Raw genomic sequence first — 11458 nt, 5'->3', positions numbered from 1 at the left:
AAGGTCACTGTCTGACACTGACTTATCAAAAAGCAGTTGGAAGGAAAAAGCTTGGTCTTTCAGGTTTGAGAATACGAGGTTTTCTTTTATTCTGTTTTCTGCCTCGGAAAGTGTTTCAACCTTAAGCAACACCTTACAAAGGGCAAGGACTTTAAACGTAGTGCTTGGGGTGATTTAGTTAAAACGTTCTTCAAATGCTCCTAGAGGTTACTTTTGTCACATGTAGTGTCACAAAATGCAAAAAAAAAAAAAAAATACTCAGAAAGAGGAACAACCACATTTCAATTTTTATTTGTGGATGGTGAGTCGCTTTTTAACCATAGGTCTTTCCCATAACTTTCTCGAATCCATGACTGAAGGACAAAAAATGTGCATCTCCTCATAAGTACAAACTAAAACCTTTTGCCACATGACAGGAAGAGTGAGAGATGTGTCTTTTTTTTTTTTTTCCTGTAGTTTCTGTGTGAAAAAAATGCAGTTGCCAGCTGATGGGCAAACTAAAAACGTGTCCCCAAGTTGCAAAGAGTATGGAGTGTAAACGTCAGGCACTGGAGCTTTTCCCAGAAGTCGCATCCTCAGGAAGGTATTTTTTCTAATTATGAGGCTGAAATTATTGGCACAAGAAACACTGTTCCGTGATTGGCTAACATAATACAATAAAACAATGGTGGCAAGTTGAACCACTATGAACATCCGTACGGTGGTCAAAGGAGTCCTTCCCACAGTTTCAGTGTGGTCCCCGTTGTAACCTGATGTCTCCAGGTTTGTCAGAAAAACACTCATGTACAAGTGTCCCATTCGCAGTGTGTGGATCTCTTCCTCTAGAGACAGGATGGTCCTAAATCAGCCTTTCCATTGTAGGCGGAGCCGTCATGCTCCACATCTCCACGCGAGAGCCATCCTTTTCCTGACGGCTCGGGCTGTAGGACCCCTGAGTTGCCCTCTTGTTGGAGGCAACGACGGAGGCCACCACTGCCAGGAAGAGGATCAACAACAAGGCTAAAGTCACTGAACCGATGGCGGCGAAGACGTCTGAGAGCAAGTCGTCTGCCAACTGCAAGGATAGAAATAATTGTGATGTGAGTTACAGAGCAAAGGAGTACGTCCAGGTCAAGAAACTACCCTGGAATGGAAACCAAGCAGAGCGCAGGTGCCACTCAGTGCTGGAGAAAGATCAAGGTGTGGAAGGAAAGTCAGGTGTCCTTATTCCCAGATCACGAGAACGTGACTGTCTCTAGAGTCCAAGGTCTAGAGTCAGAAAGTGAGGCAGGAGACATCTCCTGTGTCTACTCTGTGTCTTAATTTCAGTGACTGAGGTCATTTGTGTGACATCAAGGCCAAGGGATGAACCCACACGTTTATTTGTAAAATAGTTCTGCATCTATAGAGATGTATGGCTCACAGTCTTTCGACTCCCTTGCAAAAAGTTCTGAATTTGCACTGAAAAAAAAATGGTTGTTTTACAGCCTTTCTTGGGAAAGGAAAAAAATTAAATTAGTTGGGTCTCATGGGAAGGATCGGGAGACATAGGCTGGGCTGCAATGCGCTGGTTTCCACAGTCATCACTTTGACTTGGATTCGATGTGACAATTGACTGGTTGTGAAAACACACGTGTGCCACGTGGAACCAAACCTGGGAACAGAAAACTGCAGGCAGAGCCCCGCATGGAGGAGCTGGGTCCTGGAATCTCAGGGGTGTGTCTTGGACAGAGTGGTTTGCCTAGTGTTGATTCCAGTGTGTTTGTCAAGCACTTTTTAGCAATGGGTAAAATGAAACTGATTTAGTTGCATAGAAATATTAAAGACAGGACACAGTTGCTATTTGAATTTTTAACGGGTTTTCAAAGAAATATTTCTGTCAGGGTAAGTAAAAGCAGAAGTAAACTAGTTCACCTTCTCATTTAACTTTCTCTAGGACCCATTCCCTGTTACCTAACCAAGCTACTGTTATAAATGAAATCTTTGTTAGTTTAACATCCTAGGGAATTTTAAACACCTTTGTTTTCCTTTGTGTTTTTTATTTTGCTGTTCTTGTTCACTGTGCTTTGATTTAGCCATTATATAATTAATATAATCCTTTAATACTGTATCTCTTCATAATATCACCATGAGCCTTGTTTGAATGTGCTTCATTAGTTTCCTCATTCATTCAACAATGCTTATTGACTATCTGCTATAAACACTGAACTGAGCTAGGAGATAAAAATAGAAGGTAAGTCAAAGTCTGAAATCTGGAGCTCAGACACGCACGCACATATACACAGATAATCATACATTATAAACACGTTACGACAATGTCATAAATGAACTGCCTAAGGGTGTAGGTAGAGTAATATTGGAATGTGGCATGTGATTACCTTTTGAAGGATAAATGAACATTCAAATAGTTCAAGTGGGAAATTCTACTGGGATGAAACAATTTGAAATCAAAAGGGCAAGAGTATATAAAAGTCCTTAGAGTTTGGGGAAACAGTAGGAAATCTGGCGTGACCAAATGTATTGTCCATACATGTGTACGTTTGAGTGGGAAAAGGATTTAAAAAGTTGGTGAGAGACAGAACTATAAGGTAGATGAATCTGGACAAGAAATTTGAAAGCCACACTAAAATTCGGACTTGGTCCTGAGGTCAGTGGGAGCCAGTGAAGGCGTTTAAGTGAGAGCATGGTATGATCAAGTCTGTGTTTCATTAAAACTTGGCTCTGGTAATGGGATGGAGGGTGGGTGGAAGTGAAGGTGGGGCTGGAGGTGGAGGAAATAGGAGTTTATTGTATTAGTCGTGGTGAGATGACCTCAGTCTAAGTCTGCCAGTGGAGTGAGACTCGAAGAGGAAAAGGTGGAGAGAGACTGGGGAGGCGGAGCCAGGCCACGGCAGACTGTGCGAGCGAGGCTGGGGGGAGCGGAGGGAAGACAAGGATGGTCACCACAGGAGGTGACCCTGTTGGCTGGGGTCTCGTTAACTGGGATAAGATACACAGGAGCAGAAACAGGCGTGCACGGGAAGATTGCCTTTAGGCTGGGAAAAGCTAGCGTCAGGTTCCTGGGCAACATTCAGGTGTGTGCTGCTACTCTCCACATTATTGTCTAAAATTCTGGGTCACAGCAACTTTTCCAGTTATTGGAGAAAAGCATATAGAGTTTCATAGAATTCAGTCATTCTTGAGAAAAATTGTTTACCCCAACTAGAGGGCAGGTTCTCTGGCCACTCTGTGTGGAAATGACATCCTTTATCTGTAGGGATAACTGTGGGCTGGGACAGATGAATAAAGCCGTAGACCTGGCCTTGAAAGCTCAAGAGCCTGGGTCTCAGCAGGACAGATGGACCCCTTGGTGTTATCTGGGGACCTCTAGACTGTGTAACCCTCCTGTTCCTAGATGCTGAATTCTCCCTAATCTGTCCAGTAAACTGTGTCATCTTTGGGAGTCAATGGTTGTTCTGCTGGGTGGGTGAGTTGGGAGGGTCCACACCCACACAGAGAGGAGACGAATCACTTGGTTTGCCTCTGTTTTCTAAACTTCTCTGGCATCTTCTCATTTGGGCTGAGAATGATTGCACGGGGAAAGCTAATGCCGCCCAGACCCTCGCACCTGCTGCCCTGCAGCTGGAGAGGGAGGGGACATGGCAGGTGTAGAAGCTGAGTTCTCACTGGAACCCCAGTTCTGGCAGAACCAGAGGGCTGATCCACTTCACTTATCTCGGGACCTGTGGGGAACCAAGGCTCTTGTCTGTAGAGGCTCCACTGCTCTCAGCAATGTGGAGAGAATGGAAGGGCCAGCTCCAGACCCGAGAGAAACCCCCTGCCTCCACCGGCTGTGTGCTGAGCAGCGGGCCTCAGCCAGTCGTCCTGCAAGACCCTGGGTTCGATCACCTGTAACACCAGATCCTAGCATCTACTCCCAGGGATGGGAGTCAGGAGACACAACAGATGCAAAAGCCAAAGAGAATGTCCCAGAGTAAGTTCCTGGCACAGGAGAATGTGAGAACCGTGAAGATGTGATGTATCACCTCTCTGACTTCATTCAGTTCTGAAAGATGAACTAGAACTCCCTCAGTGCCTCGGGAAACAACCCGGGAGCCAACCTACAAACCTAACACGGCAATTCCGAGCTTCAGATAAAGTTTTGGATGAAATGGCTGGCCTAGCGATATCAGATAGGGCGCGTCACTCGGCTTTGGTGGGGAGCCGAGGGATTCTGAGTTTGAAATCGCCTCTGGAGGGCCCTTTGCTTTTGAATTCCCCTGGCTGAAAGGCATTTTTTCCGCTGCTATTCTTCGACTGGGCTTAAAATACACAGCCCTGGAATGGATCCTTTGATAGCTGAAACTGCTGGGACACAGGAACTGACAAGGCCGCCAGGTGTGGGCCGTCCTGAAAAACAGCGTGAGTTTAAGGCCAGGCCTGTTCGGATGGGTTGTACTGCTAATGCTGCACTTTTGAATAACCTTTTTCAGAAAAGACAGACCCCAAATTAGTTAAAATTTCATGTAAAAGTACTTTTCAGATGGCTTATGCTGCAATCTGTATTGTTAATATCCTGTTTAAATGTACATTTTACACATGATCACATTAAACTGTAGTGACTGTGAACTCCCCATCTGCAGAATAAAATAAATAGGTGCTTCATTTGTTTTCCTCCATGGAAGATTCATTCTGAAACATTGACTGGTTGTGGCCAAATGTGACCCAAGGCAAGGATGCACGCTGGCATTCTCAGGGGAAACTGCCAACACTTATTTTGAATCTTCTCACCTGAGCCTAGGCTAGAACATGCTGGAAATACACATTAGCTTTTTTTCCTTAAACTCCAGAAGAGGAATTCTATACTGTGATTTCTCTGAGGCGAGACTGGAAACAGAATGCACTTGTGAAACAGACGGAAATGGGTTTGAATCCAGTTTTGCCACTAGTGTCCTACACTTATCTCTGCTGTTTGCCCACCTGTAAAGAGGGAGTGACAGTTCCTGTGTCCTAGGCTTGCTCTGAGACGTGGAGCATCCAGGTGTGTGGAGCTTCTTTGAGGGGCAGGCTCAGAAGGGAAGTCAGTCCTTGTGGTCACTGCTGTTTAGCACTCTTCAGAGAGATGACCCTTCCCTAGCTGATTTCTCCGGTCCTGCTTGGGCGTCAGAACACCCACCAGATGCCACCCACTCTGGCAACAAGTCGGGACTCAGAGCCCAGCCTGGGAGCCGAGAGGGGCAGCCGCTGACCTGGAGCTGGCGGGGGTCTGGGCCATCTGGCCGTCGGGGCCCACAGCCCCTCACTAGCTGACTGCTGGTCAGTTCATCTGATTTTGAAAACACAGAACGAGCTGGCTTGTCTGGAAAGGAAAAGTAATGAGACTATCTCTGTCCTCGGCACAAGGATCTGCCTGTCATAATATTTAGGGCCAATTTGGAAAAATGTGAAAACCATAAACACATTGGAAGGAGCCTGGAAAAACAGGATATCTTAGGAAACTTGACCTCCTATTTCCAGGTGAAAGGAGGTGAAGACGTTAAAGCTTTGACTTGAGGTGAGGAAATTCTAGGACTGAGGCCGTGGTTTCCCCCATAGGGGCATATTTTTCTCAGGTCGGATTTTGTAAAATCAGCGGAAGTACGTTTGTAGTTGAAAAAAGCAGAAATGTTGGGAGTTAAGAACTGGCTCCTGAAAAACACTAGGGTGGAGTGAATTCCCCAAATCCTTCTTAGAATTCAGTTTATATGTCTGTTGTGTGGAAATATGTGGAGACAGTTGAAGACAGGAAGTTAGAATGTTTGGATGTACTAGTTGATTACGGGTTATATTCCAGCTTCAGTATGTGAGTTTCTGAAATGTGTGTGTGTGTGTGTGTGTGTAGTGTTACACAAGTACATAATAGTACGTTATGTACTATTATGAGCATTAGTGATTAATGGGAAAAATACTTTAGAGATGTTGTGTTTTTACAAAGCCGGTTATAATATTTACCTTCCATCTGTGTATCTAAAGTGAAATGAGGACACCTCTTTGACTCATCCTTCAGATTAAAAATAAAGAAGAGATAGATATGAGAGAGAGAGAGAGAGAGAGAGGGAGAGAGAGCGAGCAGTTCTTGTGAATTACTATTATAACAAGTAGGTCTTCAATTTTTGTGGATGGTAAAAAACTCCCACACAGACCTGGGTCCTTGAACTATCTCTTATTAGTGAATTGCTAGGAACAGCCGTTTCCATAGTAATATTGAATATGTGCCAGAAGTCTGTTTTTAAAATGAATATTGCTGCAGCAGCCAATTTTCAACCATAAATACACTGTCCACTTTACAGTTATAAGGGGGGATACAGGGTATTTAGAAGCTGAAAGCGGGGCCTTGGGCAGCATCCTGGCACGGGGAAGGGACCTCCCAGCAGATGCTCCTGCCACCTTGTAAAATGCTCAGGACTGGGAAGCGTGGCAGCCACGGAGCCCCCTCCAGGCAGCTGACGGCTGCAGGGACCAGGGACCAGGGGGCGTCTGGACTGCAAGCCCAGTAGCGTTGTCTCCTTGGTGCTCCCATCTCTTCATCCACTACTCTGCCTCTCCCAGAAGACACACAGGCTCTCAAAGGAAGCCGACATAGTCTTTCAACCAATTCTCACCAAGTAATTACAGTTCCTTACAACTCTACTAATTGGGGACCGTCTTGACAGCCTGGTGATGGAGAAACCCGGCGACATGAGGTGTTTCCGGGCACCACCCCCGCCCCCGGAGGGGTGCTGTCCTGGGAACCTTCTAGTGTGATTTCCACAACAGGCCCCACCGAAGACGTTGGAATCACTACTGGAAATTTGGTACATGGGAGACAAATCAGAAAAGTTGCTGGGCCAGCACAAGGCTGCACATTCGGGGTTCCAGCCCTAGTTGAAACCATCGCTTCTTTCACAACTGACCATCAGCCCACGCGTGACGTGCGGGGGCTTTTAGGGGAAGAGTACCATTATTCTCAGATTTGAGGGGTGCTGTGACACTGGCCATGAAGGGACACAGCTATTCCTGCATTCAGCAAATGGTTCTTGAACACGCCCTCTGTGTGAGCACAGTGGGAGCCAGAATACAGTGGTGAGCCTGGCAGCTTCCAGCCCCACCTGTCTAGTGCTGAGTCTGGAATTCTTGCCCCGACGTCTCACAAGCTCTTTCCTACTCAGGACGCCACATTTTCAGCAGAAGCATAGATGTAGCTAGAAGTCTGGAGACACAGCTTTCCTATTCTCTCTCCTTAAGCAGGTGGTATAAGTGATATAATTGTTCTCCTTGGAAGACCAGGTCTTATGAATAAAAATTCGCTCTTTGCCTCATACAAGAACCAAATCCCAGCAGCCCAAACTCAGATTTCATTATGTTTTTGTAAATTTACTGTTTGAAGATAATTGCTGCCCTTTCTGCTGACCCTGGGTCAGGGGGGTTACCAGATGTTGTATGCACAGAAACGTTTAAATTCCAGGTAGGGATTATCACATCCTGTCACCTTCTCAGGGAGGCCTTGCCTGGTCGCCCTCTTTAACTGTAATCAGCTTCATCTCTCTCCAGCACGTCGCGCCCTGGGACACCTAACAGTTCCCGTGGGGCGTCCCTCCCCTCCCAAGGCAGAAGTTCCATCAAGGTGCAGCTCCATCCTTCTGCCTCCCAGCCCCTGGACCGGCATCCGTGCCCCAGGGACCCCGCGGTGATCGCCGCTGGGCGGAAGGCTTGCCCAGCAGCACATGGCAAGCTCTCAACTTCATGCACAGAGCTTCTTCCCAGGGATTCCTGCAGGAGGACACCCTCAGCCTGTGACCCACAGGGGGAGAGACAGCCGCTCTCTTAACTCCACTGAAGGGTCAGGGCGCCTCGGAGGGGCTGCGGGCAGACACTGGGGGGGAGTGGGGGGTGCAGCAGATCAGAAATCACGTGATCAAAGAGTGAAGGGGGCTATTATTATTATAGAACTTGGCTACTATTCCTTTCCATGGAATCCGCCACAAGCAGTCTGCTTTCATCTTCTCCTGCCCCAGAACCCAGATGGGAATGTCATCAGGTGACACAAGCAGGAGATGCAAGAGGTCATTTTTTTTTTCTTAAATACCATTTTCTATGTGTGAAACATTCTTTTTGTCTCCGCTAGGTGACCCCCTGGACATTACCATGGCCCATTTTGGTCTCAGAAAACCTGGGTAGACAGTCATACTTCCTTTCCTTTTTTCCCTCTCCTTCTCTTTCTCTCTGCATTCCAGAAAACAGTGGTCGCCAGCTGAAGACTCGGGCTGTGTAGTGCGCACCACACTGTGAGCTGCTCACACTTGTGTTTGTCAATAGCACACCCTTTCCATCTTCATTATTTTACACTGGGATCCACGAGGAACGCAGTCCCCTGCCCTTCCGCTCAGATTGCTCTCTTGTTCATTCTCAGGGTCACAACCTGGTTAAGACAGTAACTGTCTCTTACGTGGCTGGTTAAACGGTCCTCTAGCCATTCTTTCTTGCCCCAGAATCTACCCCAGCCAGCCAGCCCTACAGGAAAAAAAAAAAAAAAAAAAAAAAAGAGCTTGCTTACCTGGCTGGGAAGCCCACGGATGCTAACCATATCAGTCCTAACCGTGTCAAGCCTAAAACCTGCTGAGTTTTAAGTCAAGGCTCGTTTTGACTTTGCCCCCATTCCCCTGTGAAGGTCAGCATCAGCCACGCCCTGCGCGTCAGCAAAGCAACTGTCCTTACGCGCCCCTCTCGGGAACCAGCCTCCCTCGCCCCTCCCCCGCTCATGCCGCTCCTCCAGGTTGAACACGCCCTTTCGGGAGACCTCTCCTCTGCTCAGAGCACCTGGGGCTTAGCTGCCCTCTGCAGATCCCCCGAGGACCCTGCGGGCTCTCCTGGCATCATCTCATTCCCGGAAGCCCAGGGCTCAGCAGCGTTTAGAAGAGCTGCAGCCCAGCCTGCCAGGCGTGACGTGTCCCGTGCACTTGAACGTGCTGCCCTGTTCATCAGGGGTTAGGCCACCCTCCACCCCGCCCCTCAGGACTGTACGGATGAGTATCTGTTTCCTCTGGAACTTTCTGACACGACCAAGTGTAGTGCTTTGCACGGAGTGGCCGATCAGTTGTTATGACTCACCCACTGGTAGTGCTCGTGGCTCTGTTTAACGCCTTGATTCTTTTTTCAGTCGTCGGGAGACTTCTCTACTGCCGGGCGTTTACTGGTGGGGACACGGTTCACCCATTTGTTCACGCGCTCATTCACTCACGCATCGGCAGTGAACGCCGTCCCCGTGGCAGGCAGCTCCCTAGGTCCTGAGCACACGGGACCCAAAGGCATAGGCATCGCCTTCAGAGAGTTCACCGTGGAGTGATGGTCCCAGGCCGGGCGGCTACACAAACCGCCACAGTCCAGGCGACGGGCACTCTGTTAGAGGCGAGTATGAAGGAAAGAAAGTAAGGCGACAAGGTGGACTTCATGACATGCTCCAGTTTTCTTAAAGGGAGCTGCTGGAAGAAGGAGGTAAGGAAGGGTGTTGAAGGCAGAAGGAAACACCACGATCCAGCGGGAGAGAGAAGGAGAAGCATGCCTGGGCCTTTCCTGCTGGCCTGGGAGGCTGGTGGAGCGAAGTGCTTCTTGCTTCTGCAGAGCCCCACGTGGAGGAGAAGCAGCAGCCCATGTGTCAGGAAAGCGTTCACCCAACCTGGGCAGTAACCAGAACAGATTCCCTTCCAGGAAGCTTCTCTCCTGTCCCTCAGCGAAGCAGAGGCCAGAATCGCACGCGCAGTTTCATGGATATTCTCTGCGGGTTCTTTCCTAGCACATCTGACCTACACCTCTTATAAGAAACCTATCAGCCTCATATGCCAGGAGCCCTCTACTAACCTGGGTTTTGTAGGACACAGAAGGATTTAAATTTCTTTATACCCCTTCTCTGACATGGTCTATAGATTTTAGAAGGTGACTGATAAGTATATCAATTGATTTTATACAACATTTCAAAAGCAAGAGAATATCCAGCAAACAAGTTAAAAAGGCAGGGGGACTTTTGAGATTAAATCATACTAAAATGACATGACAACTAACAACTAAATGCAATTGATTGTATCCTTGATCAAAAAAAAAAATCTAAAGGACAATTTTGGGACAGTTAGAGAAATCTGAACATGGATAGTACATGAGATGGTAAATTTCTTGAATGCCATACTGGTATATGGTTGTAGAAGGGAGTCTTTTTTCTTCAGAGACACTTGCTGAAATATTTAGTGGTAAAGTGTTACAACGTCTGCAACCTACTTTCTAAAGCTAGAGCAAAAAATGTATTTATATAGAGGTAAGAAAGGTAGCAAAATATTAAAAAACTTTTGAAACTGGTTGAAGGGTATGTGTTCACTGCACTATTTTTTTTCTGATTTTCTTTAGCTTCCATTTTTTTTTCCAAAAAAGTGAGAAAGGTAATACTTTAAAAAATGATGTTACTGTGAAAATAATTCCTCTAACCCCCCAACTTGTGGATCTTGCTTCTTCACTATCTGTTTGCTCTTCTGCTACTCTGGGTCTTGCTGATTTCTCTCCCTGCTATACTTTTATTGCCTAGTAAATCTTGTTCCCATCGATGGTTTTATCTCCCATCTAGACACTGAGACATTCATGGATCACATCACATGCCAGTTTCCTCACACATTTGGCCCTAACCCTCCTGCTGGAGCCTAACGCAGTGCCAGGCACAGAGTGGGTGTCCATGGACTTCCTCACCATCTCCTGGCATCGTCCTTCCTGACCTAAAAGCTGTACCTTGGCCCTTTCCTCCCTTGGAATTCTTTCTTCCTACCAACTTTCTTCAGTCGGTGAAAAGCTGCTATTAATTCATTCTCACATTAAGCAGGAGAAAGAATGCCAAATCCCCAGCATCCTTATGGCTTATCACATGTCCTTTTGGCAAAGGTAATCTAGTCTGTGTCATTGTATTTATTGCCCCCAAATCAGAACCAGTTGCCAGAGTAATGAAGGTCTATTGGTTTGTGTTGGCTCAATCCACGTCAGGGGGGCTTTAGGGGCATATAAGGATAATTTGACCAGCAAAAGGAAAGCCATAAAAATGATCAAAAACGCTAACAGATATGCTGAGAACACCAAGCTTATTTTACTGAGGATTTATGGCCAACTTATCAGAAAATTATTTGGTCCAAGTCTACATTCAAATAGGTCCCTCAGTAATTCAGCAAAGATTCCAGCCTCTGAAAACAACAGCCTCTATAATGAGATACTCCAGTAACCCCTAACTTGCAGCACATGTAGTTTAAGTTTCAGCAGTTGTGAGACTGCAGTAGATCCAGCTTTTGACTAACTAGTTCCACTGATACCTCAGACCTGCATTAAATTAGCAGAGCATGAAGATCAACGGCATCCTCTCTCCTGACATACCTGCGTCCGTGTTTATTAACCAAATCGAGCCTAAATGTCTGACCTCCCCCACACGGCAGCCGTGCCAGCTCCTGCAGGGTCCCACTTG

General features: G+C 46.9%; 1 protein-coding gene across 3 annotated transcripts in view; it reads right to left on the bottom strand.

Moving 5' to 3' along the window:
* Window positions 1-551: 551 nt before the first annotated feature.
* The window catches only part of CRB1 (crumbs cell polarity complex component 1), a 246548-nt gene continuing 235641 nt past the window's right edge, over window positions 552-11458 (bottom strand). For all 3 annotated transcript variants that reach the window (XM_082613804.1, XM_082613806.1, XM_082613805.1), the window contains one exon: window positions 552-1054. In XM_082613804.1, the coding sequence (XP_082469930.1) occupies window positions 839-1054 (216 nt within the window). In that variant the 3' untranslated portion in view covers window positions 552-838. The remainder of the gene's footprint in view (window positions 1055-11458) is intronic.

This window comes from Mesoplodon mirus (genome assembly GCF_964341445.2).
Source record: "Mesoplodon mirus genome assembly, chromosome: 3".
In the NCBI taxonomy this organism is placed as follows: domain Eukaryota; kingdom Metazoa; phylum Chordata; class Mammalia; order Artiodactyla; family Ziphiidae; genus Mesoplodon; species Mesoplodon mirus.
The sequence above is the reverse complement of the archived record's forward strand: the minus strand, read 5'-3'. Positions and strand labels throughout refer to the sequence as shown.